Source organism: Haliotis asinina, chromosome 10 (assembly GCF_037392515.1).
Source record: "Haliotis asinina isolate JCU_RB_2024 chromosome 10, JCU_Hal_asi_v2, whole genome shotgun sequence".
Classification (NCBI taxonomy): Eukaryota; Metazoa; Mollusca; class Gastropoda; order Lepetellida; family Haliotidae; genus Haliotis; species Haliotis asinina.
Window position 1 is genome coordinate 34,843,178 of NC_090289.1, and position 24,065 is coordinate 34,867,242.

Below are 24,065 nucleotides of genomic sequence, written 5' to 3' on the forward strand. Positions count from 1 at the left end.
TATTGATGACTGCGTGGGTATGTGACTCTTGGAGAAATGAACAAACCGCAGGAATTACAGTTCTTTCAGAACTACGTTGTGCCTACTATATGAGATTTAGAACCAATCATAAACTCTTGCACGCCGATTTAACAATGCCCTAACAACAACCAGCGTTATGAATGTGTTGCGGTAAAACATTGATCAGATGAATGAGAAAATATACTTTAACATTTTTAATAACATACCATTGAAACACAGCTTAAAAACACAGTTACCCTTTCAGGGCTTATTTCAGCTCAGTGACATATATCTTACATAAAACCATATTTGAAGATTTCATTTCGAAAGCAACTAATCAATTTTTGTCTAGTATGTACACTCGAGATAAAAGGAACATTATAATGGAAACACGTCCTCAGAAAAACACTGACAATATCGGTCAGAAACATAGCACCAAATCAATTTGTTTTTGTCTGTCAAGTGCCCTTCATATTCCCTATAGTGTGACCTATACACGTCTCAAAGTCAGCGGCTGTATACGTACGCATACTTAAGGAATATTACTAAGCAGGAATTTCAAACGAAACGAGAATTCAAATTCGCTCATCCGGAAAATCATTATGTTAGACCGGGCGATTTCAGCGCGGCTGATACAGACCTGATTCAGATGCTTGGATGGTTTTCAAAGCGTGTTCTGCATATATTAATATTCTTTTCCTTTTGTATTCAGGGGTGTTCCCCGTTGTTTTGATCAGTTATTAATCGATATGTGCCAGGTGAAAACAGAACTTCAGCGGAAGGAAATGCCTGCCAGTGTACAGATCGATATTGATCTGTATATGACCATGAGAGGTTCTCCCTTTAGAATTATCACAGAACAGTTGACTGTGCTTAATAAATTATAAAACGTGAATATGATACCAGTTCACCTGAGTTTTTCTTATGCTGCGACATATATTTTTTTCATTCAGCGACAATACTCGTCAAGATGCCCCTTTGATGCAAATTTGCTTACAAAGGTAAAAAAAAGAAAACATTTGACGCTCTTCCTATTCTGATATCGATCTGGCAGCTTCAGTCACGTTTGGTTCCTGTCGTTCAAACACCACATCAATGACCTGCTATCTTAATATTAATGATTTAGACGATATATTTGCATAATAATTACATGGAGAGAAAAAAAAATAAATATGGCAAATTTGGGTCGTCATTCAGATACCACAATGTCTGCTCTTCACGGTATACAAGAGCATATTACACAAAGAGCATATGTCATAATTTGGCTAGCCCTATTTAAGTCATTCAGACACAATATTGCCTGCTCTTCATGGTATACAAGAGCATATTACACAAAGATCATGTGCCTTAATTTAGCCCGCCCGGTTTACGTTATTCAGACACAATACTGCCTGCTCTTCGTGGTTTACGACAGCATATTACACAAAGATCATAGTGTTTTCATTTGGATAGCCCGGTTTAAGTCATTCAGACACAACATTGTAAGCTCTTCATGGTATAAGAGAGCATATTACATACAGAAAATGCCCCAATTATCCCTGTTCGATTTCAGTCACTGAAACATCCCATTGCCTGCTATTTATCATGTAGACGAACATAACAGTAAATGTTTTGAGTAATTTCAGTGAAAAATGTTATACTTTAACACGTTTGGTTTAGTTCGTTCAGACATGACATTGACTTCTGTTGTTGATGAGTGAGTGAGTGAGTGACTATTGTTGAGGCCTCTTTAGCAATATCCCAGCAGTATCACGGGGGTTGGGTGGTGGTTGGTGGTGGTTGGGGGGCGGGTGTGGGGGTGTGTGGGGGTGGGTGGGGAGGGGGGACACCACAAATAGGCATCACACATTGTAGCCATCAGGAGAATCGAACCTGGGTGTTCCGAGTGACGAGCCAACGGTTTGACTACTAGACTACCCCACCGCCCTGTGTTGCTGATGAAGACCTCACCGGAAGTGATTAACCTAACTGCACAATGACTCTAGTTATCATGTCAACGTTTAAACTAAGGCTAGAATAGGGCACAATCAGAGTTTCTCTCTATAAATCCGTGCCAATAATTTCCTGGAAAACGTTTAGCAATGAACCATTCGAGTGTCGTGCCGGAGTATATGACGACTCTTGCATCAAAATCACCAGATCGACACTTCCAGGATTTTTTCTCTACTAAGTCTCTACTACACATGGATTATATTCGCTGTTGATGAACCCCTAGGTATTTCGACTTTGTGTTACTTTCAGCTAGATAGAGTATTCACAATAGAACAAACTCACTAGGCGGATTCTCTGGTATGACGTCAAAACCACAGAAGGCCAACTGCTAAAAAATATATATTGCATCCGCGTGGGCGGGGCTAAGGTGATTATAGTTTCATTGCATATTTATTATTTTTACCATTATTTTTCATAAATGGATGGCGCAGACGTGGTATATAATCATATTCGAATAGCAATACAATACAAATGCATAATGTTTAATCTTCCTAAAAATCATCTATAGCCGGTGGCATTCAAACCAGAAATACGTCACACACTATAATGCTTCTTCAGTTTCTAGCTGGGAGCTGCCAACATTTCAAATATGTAATGCGATTCCCGGGATACGGCCATTATCATGAAACGATGCACACACACATAAACTTGCTGCTCTTGAAAGACAGCACTTAGCCAGGATGTCACAATGACATTGTATCAACAGAAATCTATTTTCACGATTTTTGACCGTTTCTAAGTTAACGTGGAACCACCTCTAAATACGTTGAATTTAGATATTGTTCTCTCAACCGTTTCTTTTTTTACTTCTGTTTATATACATATATTAAAATTAACCCGGCTGGGTAGTATAGTGGTTAATGCGTTCGCCCGCAGTTTGTAGACCGGGTTCAATGATCGATAAGGGTACATTATGTGAAACTTATTTCTGGTGTCACCACGTTGTATTATTCTGGAATATTGCTAAAAGCGGCGTAAACCCCATTCACTCACAGACAAAAACATATATATTAGCACCTCACAAATAAACAATAATGTCAGTTGCCATGACAAAAACGCCGAGCTAAGTTATAGTGAAAACAGCCCAGTTCGATTTAAAATCGCAATTTCGTATTGTTAGCTGAAAGGGAATTGGACGAAGCTGCAGTAAAATCTTCCTGGCGAGCCAGCCGATAACACGTCCAGGCGATCGATAACACTCTGTGCTGGATAGAGACATCTTTGGGCGTATATTATGAATGAGACTGACAGATAAATAAAACTAAACAACAAGTAATTGGAAATATAAGAAGCTCGTGTGATTCCTAATGGGGTTTGTAGCCTTCAACCAGGTACATTTACATCATAAATATGTGGTCATCAAGTCAAAATGTTCTTAGTGTTCATCAAAACTCAATTAGATTGCTGTTTAATACCCAGGGCAGATATCATTTTAAAACATTTCCCGTTTAGAATGCTGAATTAAAACAGAGATAGGTTAGATTACATACAACAATAGTTATCATGGTATAACTCTTACAACCAAATACAGAAATACATAAGTGAGTGAACAAACAAACAAATGAACAAACAAACAAACAAAATAAATAAATAAACGAACGAACGAACGAACAAATAAATAAATAAATAAACAAACAAACACACAAACGAATAAATAAATAAATAAACAAATAAATGCACTTTACGGCCAAAAGGAATGTATGTTACGTACCATGTAATAAGCACATAATGTGACGTTTCGCATTGTTGCGTTAAACAGGAGATAAGTTACGTGACCAAGTGGTTTAATTTAACTTAAAGGGTTTTTCAGCTACGTCGTGGAGCCTCCCCGTGGGCAACCTGCTATGAATCGCTAAAGAGCCTGCGCACCATACCCAGGGAACCAAACTGCAACTTGGTTTGCACGGATTACGCAGTGAGTCAGGACTTGTGAGTCTACACCTTTGTTGAATTAAATATGTAAAATGTGTTTATACAAAAATATTTATGTTTGTATCTGACATCGTTATGTTCAGCTGGTTACCCAGGCTGTTCACTCAGCATGGACTTCCTGGTCTCCGCTATATAACGCCAAATATCATTTTATATGTGTCACTGTAACGTCACATCTCACACTTGTCCTCGCAGCGTTAATGGATAGTCACTGTCACTGACGGCTGTGTCTGCCGCTACAACTCAACGTCGCATATACCTACCGTGTCCATCATCAGCTACAGTCTGAACATGATACAATAACATGTGCTCGGGGACACTGCCAAATCTAACAGAGATCTAGGAGGTACTTGAGACAAGGCACACTTCCCGATGTCCCATACCCTGTATGTACTGTCACTTGGAGGTCAGGGCCGATTAATCTCATATCTCGTCTAATCTACGCGAGCGGGCGGCCATTGAACCAACTATCTGCTATTACAACCATCAAAACCTATCTATTTCACGCTTCCGCCCACTCCATTCATTCATTTCACACTTCTGTCCACTTCATTCATCCATCTCACACTTCCGCCCACTTCATTCACCCATCTCACGCTTCCGCCCACTTCATTCACCCATCTCACGCTTCCGCCCACTTCATTCACCCATCTCACACCTGCGCCCACTTCATTCACTCATCTCACACTTCCGCCCACTTCATTCATCCGTCTCACACTCCCGCCCACTCCATTCACCCATCTCACACGTCCGCCCACTTCATTCATCCATCTCACACTTCTGCCCACTTCATTCACCCATCTCACACTTCCGCCCACTCCATTCATGCATCTCACATTTCTGCCCACTTCATTCATCCATCTCACACCTGCGCCCACTTCATTCACCCATCTCACACTTCCGCCCACTCCATTCATCCATCTCACACGCCCGCCCACTTCATTCACCCATCCCACACGTCCGCCCACTTCATTCATCCGTCTCACACTTCCGCCCACTCCATTCATCCGTCTCTCACTTCCGCCCACTTCATTCATCCATCTCACACTTCTGCCCACTTCATTCATCCGTCTCACACTTCCGCCCACTCCATTCATCCGTCTCTCACTTCCGCCCACTCCATCCATCCATCTCACACCTCCGCCCACTTCATTCATTCATCTCACGCTTCTGCCCACTCCATTCATCCATCACCTGTCTAACATTCGTCTAACATACGCACTTACACAGAGTATTTGTTTGTTGTTTAACGCCAATATTCCAGCCAAATATGGACAATGTGATCGCAGAGTTTAGTAACTGACAAAATGGTAATTAACCTATTTCATCGGCATCAGCGTAGTTTAAACTAGGCTTTTACGACAACTGTGGTTTGCTAGACATTAGAAACCCATGAACATCAGGGTTAAAATTGATCTTCAGTAACCAATGTTTGTCGTAAGAGGCCACTAAAGGGATCGGATGGTCAGACTGGTGCAGACTCGATTATCACACAGACCACATCCATACAGTTTGGAATATTTCTGAGTGTGGCACTAAAATCAAACCAAAGTTTCTTCATCCATTTTGAGAATCAAACGCGGGTCTTGGTTTTGGAAGGCAATCGCTTTACCTCTTTGCTATTTAACACAGCATTTATCACTAATATAGCTAAGTAAGTGAGTGAGTGAGTTTGGTTTTACGCCGCTTTTAGCAATATTCCAGCGATATCACGGCGGGGGACACCCGAAAATGGGCCTCACACATTGTACCCATGTGGAGAATCGAACCCGGGTCTTCGGCGTGACGAGCGAACGCTTTAACCACTAGGCTACCCCACCGCCCCAATATAGCTAAGAGGTCAACGCCCAGATATACCACGACAAAGGACAAATAGACAGACACCCAGTATCCAACAAACAAATAGACAGACCTCCAGAAGCTTACTCCTGCAACCAGGAACATATCAGATACCCTAAACGTTTAAATCTAAATTTCAAATTTAGTCAAAAGGGAACTCAAGAATGTGAGGTCAAGTTGTAAACAGCATTTTTTCTTACCCTCATGTAAAATACTTTAGACAAAATTAAATACTAATTTCACCCCTTATTGGAGGGAGACAAATGGAAAGATATTACCCGCTGTCACAGTAACTGTCAAACTCTCCACCGAGAAGTTATATCGTTAACAATTGTATGACGCCTACCGGGTTGGGTGACACAGCTACAAAGCGGCGTACATCAGATCGTATTATCCTCGAAGGGTGAGTGAGTGAGCTTAGTTTTACACCGCACTCCGCAATATTCCAGCTATATGACGGCGGTCTGGAAATAATCGAGTCTGGACCAGACAATCCAGTGATCAACAACATGAGCATCGATCTGCGCAATTGGGAACCGATGACATGTGTCAACAAAGTCAGCGAGCCTGACCACCCGATCCCGTTAGTCGCCTCTTACGACAAGCATAGTCGCCTTTTATGGCAAGCATGGGTTGCTGAAGGCCTATTCTACCCCGGGACCTTCACGGGTATTACCCTCGAAGAACGCACACAGCTTATAATATAATCCAGAATATTGGAAACATCATAAGTCATCAGTTATTTCAGATAGACGTCACCGAGCACCATCGGTGGGGTTAAAAAACTATGACTATTTCAGTAATCATATGTAATCTACTAAAAGTACAGTCTGATGTGTGACTAATGCTTTGGAGTCCCTATCAGACAGACATTAGACATCAGGAAAGATGAGCGTGCCCTGTCCCATCACAAACACATGTACAGGCAAGTCAAGTATTCACATGACCATGCGAACACGAACACGAAACACATATGGATTACTGGGGACCAATTCTTCACTGAATTGTCACCTAGTAAATATACATGAGCAGACACCAAAGACCTTATTTAACCTAAGTCAATGCATACCTGGTTGCAATATGAAAAAAGTTACAACCGAGAGACAAATACACCCTCAATAGTTCACGGACGTTCTACGCTGTCATACTGATGGAGATTCCTATTGAGTCAACATACCCTGGAACAAACGGGGGTAAGCCAAACGCTAATCCGTAGTTACCTGTTTTTTCCACAAAAAAAGAAGAAGAAAATATACGCTGAAAAAATACACATAAAACAAAACAGTAAAACTCACTTCCAACCACATGCCTTACTTGCATTCAGTTCTGTCTGATCTTAAAATCTTTGTTCAGCTTAAATTTCTCATTTCACATTTCACTCGATATCCAAGACCTTATACCCCTAAGCATTTAAATAACTAACCAGCTTCACAAGTTTAGCGACTAAACCCTTGGAACTGAAAATCATTAGCCGAACATCCTTAATATCGGCTCAGGGTTTCAGTGATATAATTTACACGAGCTAGAGCGGTGTTTCAGGCTAACCCCGACGGATCGATCAAAACCATGATACGGTTATAGTCCTAATCTAGCAGTTACTTGAGACCAGTTCCCCAGAACCCTCGGAATCCAAGATAAAAGAGCATGGGAGCTTTAACTTCCTGGAAAGAGAAATGGATCAAAGTAGAATAAAACACCCTCGGCTGCGGGTTATTGTAAGCTGCGGCGCATATCAATCTTAGAGAGGTTTTGGCGAAAAAACACACGTGACAATTCGCTAGGAAAATCCCCTGAAGGTAACGTGGCGTTCTTGTATATAATTGTCTCAGTCGAGACCGACATCCTTAAGGCTTTGCCACTGTTCCCAGTGAGCGGGCTTCGTATGGAGTGTAGCAGTAAACTCGAATGATAGACGGGAGACTGGGAATGATAATGTTTTTATGTGTCATTCGAAGACAACTTAAACTGCCACGATTTATATGGATTAAGGCCATAGGGAATGCATATTGATAAAGTTTGATCATCGAAGCATTAGCGTTTTCACAACGATTAAGTCCAGGTCCATTTTAAAAAGAGACGTTACATCTTGATGTACGCTTTGGCTCGCGTTTCCCGGAGCCGGGATGTTGGATGTTAAGCCAATCCATGAATAAACACTTCGATATAAAAAAGCCTTTTTTCCGTTTGTTTTTGCTTTCAAAAACTGTGAACGGGAGTGATGTTGGAGGTTAATGTAATCTCTTCTGTCACAACAAACAACAGCAATAAATCTAAAACATTACGCGAGTGAATTATAAGCCGTTTAAGCAGTATTCCGGTCCAGTCGACGTCACATGGATCTCATCAACACTTTTACCATTTGGAGATTAGTCGGTTCGGACTGGTTAATCTGAGAGTGAATTTAGTTTACGCCGGTTTTAGCGCTATTACACATTATCTCGGAACAGCGAATTTGACGGACGCCCCGGCTGTTATGAGTAAGAACAGCACAGCCAGTCATGTAACGGTGGTCATTTCGATATACTTGAGTGAGTGAGTATGGTTTTACGCCGCCTGTAACAATATCAGCATCAGGGCTGCAATATCACGACGGGGTAGACACAAATGGGTTTCACTGATTGTACGTATGTTGGGAATCGAACCTGGGTTTTCTGGTGACCAACACAGGCTACCCCACCACTCCTCGCCATTGTGGAACGTATCAGACCACATTACAAAATGTTAGACCCTTGAAGATCCGAGTTAGAACTGCACCACATGCTTGTCGTAAGAGGCGAATAACGGGATCGGGTGGTCGATGCACGTCATCGTACCCTACTTGATTAAAACGACACTCATGATGTCAATCACTAGATTGTTTTGTCGAGACTTGATTATTTACATACCGCAGTCATAAAGCTGGAAAATTGCCGAGCGCAGCGTAGGACAACAAACATAAATCAAATAAATGATTGCAAAGCGCGGGGGTAGAACAAAGTCTAGCAAGGTCACTCAGCTTCCATAATGTTGCCGACATAATGTTATCACAAGAAACAGCTTTCAAACTCGTGAATAAACTATACTGAAGTAAAAAAATAAAGGTCCACAATACAGAACGTCAGGAAGGCGTTCCTAATTGAGATCGACGACCCACTCAAATATGGCGACTCACGCTAACTCGCTGAAGGTGCGGTTCAAATTAAATTCAGCGTTTTAAACATGCAGACAATTTTTCTCCCCATGTTACATCTTCTCTCTCTCTCTCTGTCTCTCTCTGTCTGTCTAACACACACACACACACACACACACATACACACACACGTACACGCGCGCTAACACGCATTCAAACTATTGAACTGCGTTTTCAATTAAACTATTATAATATTCCAAACTTTAATATGGCAGCTGCCAGATCAGATGAATGAAAAGAGTTTCTTGTATGACCATGTCACTTCAAAGGCCAGATAAGACCACCATTAAGCATGTATTACCAAACCGAGCCGATATCCCCCCAAAATAACAAGAGTCATCAGAGGATGACATATCCCCCCGGCCCCAACATGTTTGAAAGGACATTGGTTTTTTAAGACTAAGTTTGAATTGTTTCCATGGGATTCATGAAAATTATAAATGCCATATATCTGTAACCAGCAAAGTCACAATTTCAAGATCTGTCTCACATATCTACCAAGATCTGTTGAAAGATATGAAATGGTTTTCGAGTTGTGCTCCGGAAACGAAGCCCATCCCTCCATCCCTTCCATTCAAGTCTGAACCGTTTCCATGGAAACCGAGAGAATAATAAATCACAAAAACCTGTAGAGAGCAAAAGGCACCGCTTTGGGGTCTGCAACACGCATCTAAAACGTTTTACGGACAGATATTAAGAAGTTTTTGAGTTCTGCTCTGGAAATGAAACTCACGTCTCACTTTTCAGACTAGCTCCGAAACGTTTCCATGGAAACCAAGAAAATGATAAATCACAAAAACCTGTAAATACCAAAATGCACCACCATAGGTTCTGATTGATATATCTACCACGTTTTGCAGAAAAAATATTGAATGCTTTTTAAGTTCTGCTCCGGAAACGAAACACACCTCTTACTTTTGAGACTATGTCCGAAAGGTTTCCATGGAAACCGTGAAAACAAAAAATCACAAAAACCTGCACATAGCAAAAGGCACCACTTTAGGTGCTGATTGATATATCTAGCAAGTTTTGCAGAAAAATACTGAACCGGTTTTCAGTTCTGCTCCGGAAACGAAGCCCACCCTACCATAAGACTAACACCAAAATGTTCCATGGAAAAACAAAACAAAACAAAAAAAATTACAAATGCCAAAAATCTGTAAATAGCAAAAGGCACAACCATAGGCTGAGATTACTATATCTATCAGCTTTGGTCTAAAAATATTGTACGGTTTCTGAGTTATGCTCCGGAAACAAAATGATTACGGACGGACGGACGGACGGACAGACGAGGCGTCGACTACATCTGCATTACATGCCGGGGGGATAAAACATACACATAAAAAAATCGACGTCTTCGGGTTGCACGGTCATTAGTGAAAACGTATTGTATTGGAATAGCAGGCATATGATCGATGAAAATATCATTAACTCGGCATACATATTATTACCTTTCAAACGGCAAACGTAAATGAATTGGCTACCTGATCAACGTTAAGTGTCCTCTAAATGAAAGTTACTCTCTTAATACCTCACCTAATATATTGTATGATTTTGAAATAGATTAAAAAGCACTCTGCTGTAATTAGTTCTTTGAACAAAGGTTTTATTTTCATGTATTGTTTTCTCCAATTAGGACTTTGTGTATCGTTGAATATTTTGATACGGAATGTGTGTGTGCGCGCGCGCGCGCGTGCGTGTGTGTGTGTGTAACCCATGTATGTAACCCCAACGAAACACTTTTTCTATATATGAATCCAAATTTATTTTTACCGTTTTCTCAACCATAAAGCACAATATAGTAACTTTTTTAGAATACCTACTTTCAAGTATTCATATAGTACCCAACTTAAAACACATTAATCTATATGCATCTTGTACTGATCTTGGCTAAAGAAGCAGCCCAGTTGTCTTAGCTTTATGTTGAAGTGACGGGTTAAGGAACTGACAAAACCGGGATTCGAACATACCGTTATAGGTTTCTTCATGATTCACTGCATTGTCTTAGACGACGTGACTAGCAGGACGCCACAGCTTCATCTTTAAGACACTGGGACGGCGTTAGTTGTGAACTAATAAGTCCAGTATTGTATGAACCATGTTCTCACCTTATCATTAACTACAAATCGAAACATGAAACGTCTTAACCCCTACAATGGCTTACAGGAAGTCCAGTACAAGCTGGTTACTAAGTTGCCTCCCTTGGGTGTGCCAGCACACGATGTTCAGCGCAGTGAGTTGGAATCTCATTATATTACTCTGGATTTACATATGTGGATTTTGCCATAAAATCCACCCAAGGGACTCAGCAACGTCAATAAACAAACAGCTGGCTTCTCCTATTAAAGTTGTACTGATAATGTTTTAACTATAAAAGTAGGAACCTTTCAACCAATCTCACAATTTTAGCCCATAAATCCGACAAAACTACTCAACGACAGATTCATTTACGGTGCAAGGGTTCCGGGCTTGCTATTTGTTTTATTTGTTTGGCTGTTCTTTAAATCTGTACTCAAGCTGTTTGCCCATAGTCTTTGAATAAGCTTACCACTGCACCATACATTCCAGCCCACTGTACCATACATTCCAGCCCACAGTACCATACATTCCAGCCCACAGTACCATACATTCCAGCCCACTGTACCATACATTCCAGCCCACTGTACCATACATTCCAGTCCACTGTACCATACATTCCAGCCCACTGTACCATACATTCCAGCCCACTGTACCATACATTCCAGCCCACAGTACCATACATTCCAGCCCACTGTACCATACATTCCAGCCCACTGTACCATACATTCCAGTGACTGAGCACCCATGTATGCAGATGAATCATGCGCAAAGAATACCAGGACGTCGAGTGTTACTGATTCCTGTTACATCCGCTGCAGAAGACCAGTTATAACCTAGATTCCCATAAGGCATATAAGGAATACCATAAGGAAGAGGCTGAACACTAGTCTCACGCGTAGTCTCTGAATGTAATTAACAAATAACCCATTTAAATTGAAAAGGAGCACCACTGAGATAGGAGATTCAGAACCTGAGGAAATCTAGACTTGTTTCATTTAGGGTTTCAGAATTGCGAAGAATTAATGTGGTTCAGGGACTGTAAGACACACTAGCTCAATCCATGTTGGGAATTGAACTAAGGTTGTAGGGTATTTGGTGAGAAGAGTAAAGCTTTACCCTTTGTGCTAACCAACTGTGGTCCGGCTTAGTTATTACTGCGTTCATAACATCAATCACTGGTTGATGATCCAACTTGATGACGTCATATAGTTACGGCATATCCCGTGCAGTATTTATTACTATTATAGGATATATATAGCCCACGTATCCACGCAACCAGTTGCTCAAAAGCTGAAGGCACTGGCATTTATGCTTTGACCATTGGATGTTAATCTCATCATGACGTCACATTATCAATCCCAACTCCCTGGGGAGTATACACCTCTTGCAGTCACTCCGCACAGAGTTATTGCGGCGTTCCCATCGTTACAATGTACCCATTCACAGTGGGTGTACCGGGACACACCTTTCTCCACTTTTGTTTATTTGCACGTTGCTGTACCCGCAACTAGATTATCATCGCCACCAACTGGTCTTATACCAACGGTTACTGAGACTCAGTAGAGGAGTGTGACGAATGATACTGATAATAAGTTTACTTAGAGCGGATTTGTGAGTTCTTATGAGTGGACAGGGTGTGTACAACGCTGAAATAGTCGGCCTCCAAGATTTTTTTTACGCCCGGTCACAGGTGGGCTCGATCCCGGCACTTCTACCCTCGCTGGATTACTAGACAACGCATCAGACCCCTTACTCACCACGACCCCTCTTTTATCCACATACAGTTACTCTTTTAAAACAAGAAAATCACGTTCCTACTTCACACTTTCTAATGTCATTTCAAACACAGAATTGAAGAGTACGTCAATAGTCAATATCACATGTCACCTTTCTATAAATTATACAATTAGAACAAGGTGATATATGTATAGTCCGTAACCATGGTAACCATACTGGAGATAACGATGTATTGCACGGCGGAATGATGGTGCTTTTGGAATAGGAATATCACCATCAGAGCCAGATCGATCGTTTCATCCCATATATGTAATCGCTTCAGAGTTTAATTTATAGGAGAACTAATTTTAACATGTATCAAGCAATTTCGTTTATGAGCTAGAATACCCGATGCTGCTCAACAGGTGATTAAAGGGACCGGGAGAACACGCTCAACGTCATCCTTGATGCACCCCATCGTATCCCATCATATCCCATCGTACCCCATCGTATCCCATCGTATCCCATCTTGGCTGATGATGCTTAAATTCATTCCACATTGGAACCTGTGAAGATCTGGGTAAGAATTGATCTTCAGCAACCCAGAGGCGATTGAAAGGATCGGGTAGTCAGGCTCTCTGACTTGGTTGACACATGTCATCGCGTCGTTGTTATATAGGTCAATGCTCATGATGTTGATCACTGGATAGACAGCTGGAATATTGCTAAGTGCGGTATTAAACAAACACGACCAAGCAAAACAAGTCAACATTTCACACAATCGAATGTGCGGACTACCTAGACAGAGCTTGCGATTTGATATTATGGTACATCGTATCTGGGGCACATTAAAACGTTTCAGAAAAATGGAAGAAACAAATATAAGTACCAGTGTATACCATTACGACCACGACTTATTGCGAAACTATATATACATAGGTTGAACAGGGCGTTATGTTTTTCATTTTCTGATCAAATGTCAAACGAGTTGCAAATACATGAAGTGTTTTAGTTTAAAGCAACACAACCCTTTTCCCTGAAGACAGATTCCAGTGCTCGATTTCAATTCGATCCAAAACGTGTGCTCATGAATCGCTATCACAAAGACCTGATTTAAAAAATGTAATGTATACCCGAGAGAACAGACCTGGTGGAATAGTGCAAGGGAGTGAGTAAGTGAGTTTAGTTTTACACCGCTTTTGGTAATACTCCGGCAACATTACGGCGGGGATACAAGAGATTTGCTTTTACACATTTTACTTATGTGGGGAATCGAACGAAGGTCTTTGGTCACATGTCTTATGTCCCCCGCTGTGATGTCGCTGGAATATTGCTAGAAACGGAGTGAACCTCATCCCCACACTCTGTTTTATTGCTCTCTTTTTCTAGTTCAGGTAGGTAAATGAACTACAAGTTCAATTTCTTCAGCACGACATAATCAATATTCACCTACGTACAACAAATATTTTAACCTTTCGATGTGGCGATATCCATGGTTATTTTGTGCAACAAATAACATAAAACATTTTCATGGAAACGCTACTAATTAGTTTCAGGAAAAGAGGAATTGGAAAAATGATAAGAATTGCTTGAAATTAATCCTATAAGACTCCTCTTAATTTGAGAAATCAAACACTGATCCAGTCAATTGACGTCGCATATTCAATGAAAACACGATGTTCCCAATAAATATAATATTCATCATATTGCCATATAATGGTGATCTGGTAAGAAATCTGGTAATGTACGTTTGTGACAGCATCTCAGAAAAAAACATATTTAATAGCACAATACATCCACATTTGGAGGGTGTAAATTACTATACCATTCGCCGACGGCTAACGCTGAAATTAATTATGAGGAATAACAGTACTTCCAATGATTCGCACGTTTTGAGATCCTGCCTAAGTACCTTTGAGAAATGATAACATGAAATCGAGGCCTCTGTTAAAAGCTTTGCCCTTTACGAAATACCGGAGTTCAGGCATTCCAGGCTTGTGTTGTGTTAGGATGTGCTTTAACCTGTGCTCCTGATCTCAACACAAAAACAGTTATTTGTGGCGTATATAACACAGGTGCTGAAGTAAAAGGATATACATGTATGTGTTCCATTAACCTATACATGATAAGTTTGGGGACGGTGTTCTCTGGTTGGGGAGGCAAGTGAATTTGTTCAAACTGACATTGGACAGAGGTAGCCTCGTTGTGAAAACGTTCGCTCGTCAAACCGGAGAGTCGGGTTCGAATCCCTAAAAGGGTACAATGTGTTAAGACCTACTGTTATTTACGTTTACAATACATGTATTGCCCTCGCATCTCTTATCAGCTCAAGGACATATTCTATGGTATTATTAATACCTACTGGGCGATGCCCAATACATGTCTCATATACCCTATAATAAGTATTGATCTTAAGGAAGGCGATCTTGAGCAAGATACGCCAAGCTTATACTTTGACATTTTAAATCCTGCTAATCAGTCTAACGACTAACTGTTATCCTTCTCCATCCGAACGTCTCCATTTGTTCTTTAGAAGTCGTATATAAGCTATTGTGAGGAGAGCGGTTGGCTTTAAAGCAAAATGGGGCCTCTGATGAAATAGAAAATGACTCTAGATTCTGGATTTCAAACAAGTGTTTAGCTTGTCCTTTTGGTTAAAAACATCTGCGACTCTTAAAGGTTGCATAGCTATTATTTCTTACATTTTGTTTTTTCTTGTTTGACGCAAAACTTCAATTAAACCCAAGCTTTGCCACGACCGCCTGTAAATTTGGAGTGAGTGAGTTTAGGTTTACCCCGATTTTCCCAATGTTCCAGCAATATCACGGTGAGGGACACCAGGAATGGTCTTCAGACATTGTTCCCATGTGGGGAATGGAACCCGGGCCTTCAGCGTGATGAGCGAACCCATTAACCACTTGGCTACCACACCATCCGTTAACAGATACGCAAATTGAATAATTAATAAACCTTGGCTTTAAAACATAACAACAGATACGTTATCACACTTTTCGTGAACATAAATAAAAAGAATTTATCTATTAGCCTTGTTCTTTAAAATAGCAACATAGACCATTTTCATAAAGAGGGATAAAAGCCAAATGTATTAATCGATGTTGGTTTAAAATCATAAAAAAAACCAATTCTGATATTCTAACTTCTATTTCCTCGTTCAATTTTCAGTCAAAGATTACCCTGGCCGACAAATAAAAAACATGAAACATCGTAAATTTCTAGCATCTCTCAAAAACAACTGAAAAGCTGAAAGACACCTTTTTAAATAATTTAAGACGACAAGACAGAAGACCAGCCTACACCAAGTGGCATCATTTATGTCACAACCAAAGAAGGGGTGGAGGGTGGTGTAGGGTGGTGGACTTTGTACCTAGGCAGGCAACGGCTTTATAATGCATAACATTTCAGCACTTATTTTTTTACTCTCATAATGATGAGTATATATTTTCAAGCAATGATATTAATTAATTCATAATTCCAATTTTGTTTCATGTGAGAATATAAGTAATTTTTGCGTGTACACGTCCCCTTTAAAGGTTTCAGGATGTGATGTATACACCCACCGAACACAGTGCCCTCAGTGTTGATGGTATCCAACTACAGGTACCGTAACTAGTATTCTCGACAAAAAATAATAATAGACCCTGGACCGATTGTCCGTCTAACCGACCACTGTTCATTGGGTAAAGATTGTCAATACAATGAGTGCCACACCAAAATTTTGCTTTACCCGTGAAGGTCTGGGTTAGAATTGGTCTTAAGCAACCCAAGCTTGTCGTAAGATGCGACTAACGGTATCAGGCTCGTTGACTTGGTAGACACGTGACATCGTATCCCAATTGATGCTCATGGTGCGATCACTGAGTTGTCTGGTCCAGTCTGGATTATTTACAGACCGCCGTCATACAGCTGCCATACTCCTGAGTGCCGCGGTAAACACCAATCCAAACAAACAAACAAACAAACAAACTTTAATACGTCTCGGTGTCATCATACGGGGTTCCGTGATATCGCAGGTCACAGACCGTATCCATGGATGCACATTCTAGTGAGCTGTAACTGACAGTCGCAGGGTACTAAAGTATTGGACACGACTCGGCCAACACACTATAACCACTGCGTGATACTGTTGGAGGTTGAGATACTGCTAAAATACAATACGTTGATATACAGTAACACTCCTGGCGCACAACCACCACACGTACATCACAAACAATAACGCCAAATGATCCCCGTTACTTCTGAATAAATAATTCCAGAAATATCAAATCATCACCTTGGTTTGTGAATTCTGTCCAAATGACCTACAGCAGTAGGATATCGCATCTCAGTTGTGTAGATCGATGCTCATGCTGTTGATCACTGTATTGTCTGAAATTTTGCTGTTCGCAGCGTTACACAACAAAAAAAAAAATCCAAACCACACCTTGTTTTGTCACCTGTTTGTAAGACACGATGGCCCCCGTGATGTTAAATTTGGTCTTCAGCAATGCCAGCTTCCTCTCACGCGACTGACCTGTTATGACCGGGTTAGAAGTGATCTTTAGAAACCCATGTTTGTCGTATATGAGGCGTATAATGATATCGGGTGGTTAGACTCGCTCATTTGGGTGACACATGCCATGGCATCTCAGCTGTGTACATTGATGCTCATGCCGTTGATCACTGGATTGTCTTACAGATCGCCACAACATAGCTCGAATATTGCTGAGTGTGGCGTAAAACTAAACTCCTCACTCTGACGCGACTAAATTGGTAGCATACTGGGCAAAGATAGTTAAGGATATTTGTAAATTTTGAAATTATGAATAATGATATACTTACTCATTGAAATACTGATAAAACATCAGTCATAAAATACCAATTTGCCCAGTATAGTTCAGTTCTTTGATTTGTCATCGTATAACAGTGAGTAGACCTTAGCTCATGATATCAGTCACTGGCTTGTAGGCCTATTAAATTATTCACAAGGCAATATTATGTAGTTAGGATAAGACCTGCAGTACACAACAAACAAATCACATCTCGGTGTCTACAAGGAGACTACCTTTGTTCACACCATCATTTATTCAGTGAAATTCTTCATCAGGAAATGGTATTTCCGCCCAAAGGACAAGAGACGCTCTCTCTTTCCTAATGAGAACGTATTGGTTCCAAAGCACTCATATGTTCCACCAGTGCAGACAAAGGAATGGTTTATATGACAGTAAAACCCCACTCGCGTGCAAGACATTCCTTACAGGTCCGTATGCGTCATTTGAAACGAACTGCAGAGATTTGAACAAGTTTAATTTGCACGGAATTGGTAACTTCAGTAGGTTGCAGTCTGACTGGTGCCTAATGGTAATAGGATCGCGTCAAACAATGACTGAATATGATTTCTCTTGTGTACAATGTATAACTAGACATGTGGCTTCTTGATAATGCGCCTTTCGCTTTATGATAATGCGTTATTCGTCATCAGTGTGGACGTCAATACCGATTATGTAAAATTAACACATCTGTGAAATGTTTCACAGTAAGCAGAAACACAAATACCCCTGCGAAATCCAACTCTGAACTCATGGAATACTTGTACTGGCATTTTACAATACCACTCATTATTAAAATATAACATTTCTACTGCAGTTGAACAGAGAGTTTACGAGAGATGTCATATTACAAGTCTCGATATTTTTTTTCTGTCGGTCACGATTGCAAATGTTAATCCTCTAGCGAACATTAGTCACGTCGACTTTAATCAAGATCTGGCAAGGGTGTGAATCGAAAGGGATTGATTGTGTAGACAGATTGCATGGGACTTCATGAAAGGTTACAGTTTCAAATGACATATGATGGATTTGCCCCGATTACTGCTGTCTCCGCGGATCATGTTTGCGTCAGCGTTTCAGCAACAGGACAGATTCTCGTTAGTCCACACCTTTGCTATTTCGTGATACAGTGGAAGCTGTGAAAACCGGTATCTGTCTAATCCAGCAAGTTGTCATTGCCGGCATAAATCCAAGTCCCTTCCGTGGCTTGTACATTTATCATCAGCTCTTTAATCCGGCGCATTGCTTAAAGAGGATTATTTCCTCAGTCCCAATGAGTGCCGGATTAGACAGCTTCCACTGTATATTGATCTCAGTGGACCCGAATGGCACAACGTGAAATTAAAGGCACAGAAGAAAATACTGACGGAAAGATATAAGGTGACACATAAGCACAAACGTTCTTTTCAAGGTTTCTTCGCTAACTTCGTATTGCCATGATGGTTCCATCAATATACATCAATAATACAGAAAAAAATGTGGTAATTCGTGCATGTATGTATGTATTTGTGAGTGAGTGAGTTTGTCTTTGAGCTGACTCTAGCTATATTCTAGCAATATCACGGCCGGGGACACCAGAAATTGGCATTACATATTGTACCAATGTGCAGAATCGAACCCGGGTCATAGGCGTGACAAGCGGAAGCGTCAACCACTAAGCTACCCCTTATGTATGAATCCATGTTATATAAGCGCAACAGAACGCGAAAATACTCCTCATACCACAACTGACCTGAAATTGTTCATGATGGTCTTCAAACTGGTACTGAAGGACACATTAACTCATTTATGCAGTCGGTATATTCGGTTCGTATTAAAGTTGTCCTCAGTAATTGCAGATATTTAGTCAACATTTAGTCTCTGAAACTGGCTTATTTCACGATATTCGCCTTAGTATTATAATATATGAGAAATGTTTGAGTGGACACTAATAATCTCCATTTGCCGAAATGATGAAGACTTACTTGAGAGTTTTCGGATACAGCTATTGAGGGTCTGTGTGAATGGCGACTGTTACCTATTTTTCAGAATAAAGTGAATCAGGACATATGAATTGTAACAACTGTCCAAATTCTAGTCTTAACAACGAAGATAAATGCTTACGAACGTTTACGTGTGTAAACATACCAATAGTTTGTCGAAGTCGCGCTCAGTTGTGACATGTAGCAACACTTAGGGTGTCTCACTTGATTTTGGTAATTTTGCGTATCACACAGTTGTGACTAAGTTGCTTTTATATATTGTTTATATTAACTAGCGACGGGGCGTTTGCAACGGACAGTACAGGCTTACGGCATGCTGGAAACTGTGTACAGTGCCCGGTTCCTCAGTCGGTGATAAGCAGTGAGTGAGTTTAGTTTTATGCCGGTTTTAGCAACATTCCGGCAAAATCATGGTGCGGGTTTCAGATATTGTACATACGTGAGGAATCGAACCTGAGACTTCGGCCTGACGAGCAAACGCTTTAACCACCAGACTACCCCATCCCCCATGTGATAAGCAGATTATATAACATATATTATCAAACCCAAAATGTCAAGGCCAACGACAAGAGTACAGGATCGATTGATCCGAAACAAGGCTATAGGAAATTAAGCCCATACAGCGATTCAAATTGCTGCCAAGTTTCATCAGGCTACTGTGGTAGAGTAATATGTCTGACAATTAGAAATTACCTGCTTGAAGTTCATTGTTCAGCTCTCTACCATCCTCAACAAATTTCATATTCTGTCCTGTCCTTTCTGAGGTAAATGGTGTACACAAGGCTGCGTAAAACTATACTGAAACTATAAAACTGTCACAATACCTGATCGAATCCAACTCCATACTGTGCACGTAAACAATGATTCTGACTGGCAGGTCTCAATCAAAACACTTTTATTTACGTGGTGTTTTTTCAATTTCTTTTTTAAATCCAGGCGCTTACTTTCTTTTGTGCTTCAGTTTTATTTTCCTTAGATACAATGCTTTCACCGCTTTCCCGCTAGAAACAGTATCTACCGGTTGACTTACACAGTTTAATATTTTGGGGGTTAATAATAACCAAGCACCTGGTGAATACTTTCTTTTGTGCTTCAGTTTTACTTTCCAAAGAAACAGTATTTTTACAACTGAACACAGCTTATTTTTGTGGAACATAAAAAAAATCACGCTGTGAGTACTTTCTATTGTGGGTCAGTTTTATTCCCCTAAAAACAGTTACTATATCTTTACAGATAAACCCACATAGTAAATTATTTCAATGGGAAAATAATAACAAAGCACCTGGTGAATACTTTCTTTTGTACGCCAGTTTTATTTTCCCTATCTTTACAACTTACCCTAGTGCTACACTGCTTATTTTTGTGGAAAATAATACAATATCACACGGTGAGTACTTTCTTTTGTACGTCAGTTATCTTATGTGTGCGCTTGACTAACCTTAGTAAGTCCGTCGTGTTTATGTCGTGAACAAAGTATCGTGACATATATCATTATTGTGATTCGGTGTAGTGTTTCGGTCATAAAACTGGCGTGAGCTTAGCGACGCGACACGCCGACAACCGACTGGGAAATCAGTGCTTGCTGTATCAGTGCTTTACCACTGTGCATAGGACTCACAGCCCAGATCAACATCAACGTACGAACATTTCTTTGATGAATGTCATCCTTCCAAGGAAATCAGATTTACTGTTCCTCCAAAGATATTATCCCTAAAGACTGGCTTGGAATCTTCATGTTGAAGAACACTGTGTCGGAATAACCACATTATCAAACTTGTTATCTGAGATAACAAGCAATTTACATCGATATTAGAATCAGAAGAATTTCGGTAAAATATGGACATGGTCTAGTGTAATATGTTTCCTGAATTGTGATCCTATTAAGAGCTAAAAACACAATTCAGAAATTATTTTTGTCATCAGCCTATCATGCCCTGACCAACGAACGCAACCCTGCAATGCAAATTGTTAGGCTTCCTAGGACGTATCCCAGTGAACTAATCCGACATTTAGAAGCAACATGTAACATTTCGTTCTTTCACATTTAAGGTTTTGTTAGTCATAAGGACAAAACGATAACGATTCCCATTTACACGCATTATCCTGCATTTTGAAATTTTGAATGATAATGAAGTGATGTTAAAAAGGGCTATTTACCTGATTGTCTTGGCGATCACGGGCTGAGTGCGATTCCCTAAAACTGGCAAGCCTTCTGAAGGATTGTTTCAAGGTCGAGTCAAAACTCGATGCCCTGGTATAGGAGCCATCTTGGTTTAACGTCACTCGGCCCATGACGTCAGAGCGTTCCGACGTTTGTATGACGCCGTCACAGGACTTATTGCATTGCTGACCGGAAACAAAGCCAAGGCGTTTTTGTCGTATGTTGGACTCGCTTGTTGGGTTTTGTAGCTGATTGCCATAAGAATGCTCATGAATTACGCCCTGAGCCGAGCCGTCCGAGCTGAGTGACTTCAAAGGCTTGAGGCACTCCTGAGACGCCATTACCCTATCATTCCCATCTGGAAACATTCGAACATGGCTGTCTAAAACAAAGGCCGTTTTCTCTACTGATTTGTTTTTGGCAAAGAGTTGTCTTCTTAAATATAAATTCCCATCTTTCCGCTTAAATGAATTTCTGTTGATATCATCCATTGACTTTGAGAAGACATCTGACGCTGGCACTATCCTGTCTTGCTTTGTCAAAACTGGCTTCTTTGACTTTTTGGGTGATTTTCGTCTCGAGCGTTTTGAGAAGAACTTCCAAAATTCTCTGTGTTTTATAGGAGAACTGTTACCATCCATTGTCGGACTTGATAATGTATTTTGATCATGTGGACGCAAATCGACTTCATCAAACGACGTCGTATTCAGCTCAGACGTGACGTCGTGGTGATCTCCAATGTCGTCTGCTGACAATAACACCTTTGTCCTTCGTTTACGTCTTTTTCCATACGAAGCAATTGACTCACAGGAATGGTCGAAGCTCTCTACTGAGATTGTGTCCTGCTGAAAGGAATCGAGTTCAATGTCAGACATATCCGTAACGGTTACAGTCGGCACCCTTGGCACAAATGGACTTCGACTTTTACCGGGACCCGTATCATCGTCTGAATTGACACTCTGGAAATGATTTGAGAGGAGGGGCCGTGGGTTCGAACCCTCCATGGTCCGTGTACCTTGTTCTCTAGGGATATAATCACGTGTTACTAGGTTCTCCGCCATGTCTCCCATGATAACAGACTGCGAATCTTCCGAAATATAAAACATGGGTCTCATTATAAGATGTTCCCTGCAGCTGTCACACAATAGGTCGACTCTGATCCGTACCGAATCGTCCCAGCCACCCCCATCAACGAAATCCTCACCCCGCCACTCCAAATCCGGGGACATCCGATCACTCACGACTCCCCTGGGCCTCAGTTTACCAGTAAGGGGAACTGCACCACTGGCTTGAGGGAGAGGACAGGTGGACTGGTTCTTCGCTTGAAGATCTGGTTCCTCCATCAAATGCACCCTCACCGACGAGGCTAGCTGTCGTAAGGGCATGGAATAGGTGTTACACAGGTTGGCCGATATCCTACATCGCTTGACGTCAATTTGTAAAGACATGTAGTCCCACATAATTTGTTTCTTGCGACGGACCCGACGAATGTGATGAGAGAAAGAAATTGCAAGGAACCCCAGCATCAGTGTGGCAACCAGGACCGACGGTAACCACAGCACGTGCATGCCACCTTTGGGCGTGAGAGGGGTCGCTGTTGTGTTCAACATAGCATATCTCTTGAAGGTTTAAAACGGACATGTGACAGTACCGGCGTCATCTGTCATGGCCTCACTCCCGAGACTTGTTAAAGCCAGTCACTTGACAAACAGCACACTAAAGCTCAAACACCCACAGGAACTGTTTTCGGGAGTGGTCATTAAGAACCGAGACGCAATAAAATCTACTGCTGACCAAATACATTCACTAACCTTTACTCTGCATCTGTTCAGCTTCGAGAGGTAACATATCTAGGGAAATCTCCAAAGCACTGACCCCACGGAACGTGAGACGAGAAAGAACACCTGTTTCCGGGAGTGTAGGTAAAAATCGACTCGAACTAAGCAACGTCTGCCACCTTGGCATTTTCAGTAGCGAGTCTACAGACTGCAACAGCACCGACGTATCAGTTGCGATTGGCGGTAGGCAACCTCGGCCGACTGGTCTTACAGTATTATAGGTATCTGATCACGTCCGCTGTCCAATCGTCTCCTCTCTGTTCCTCCTGTTCCATGCAATAGATCTAACCAGATCGGAGCTGGTTCCGTTGAGGCTGTCTCATTTCTTTACAGACCTGGGGTTCATTTCTCACGTCTTTACTCCAGGCAAAGCATGTTCAAATGCTCTCGTGAAGAAGTAGGACTTGGTGTTAGGCCCCAGGAAACTGAATTAAACTGCGGCACAAAGATGGTATCTATGAACGAGCGACAGAGCAATGTTTCTTAATTACACCGTAATGAGGCACTATCCAATATTCGAAATATTGATTT

General features: G+C 41.1%; 1 protein-coding gene across 1 annotated transcript in view; it reads right to left on the bottom strand.

The window, feature by feature from the left end:
- The window catches only part of LOC137298013 (uncharacterized), a 47,834-nt gene extending 24,528 nt beyond the window's left edge, over positions 1-23,306 (bottom strand). The window contains exon 1 of the mRNA XM_067830041.1: positions 21,693-23,306. Within this exon, the coding sequence (XP_067686142.1) occupies positions 21,693-23,306 (1,614 nt within the window). The remainder of the gene's footprint in view (positions 1-21,692) is intronic.
- Positions 23,307-24,065: the final 759 nt, after the last annotated feature.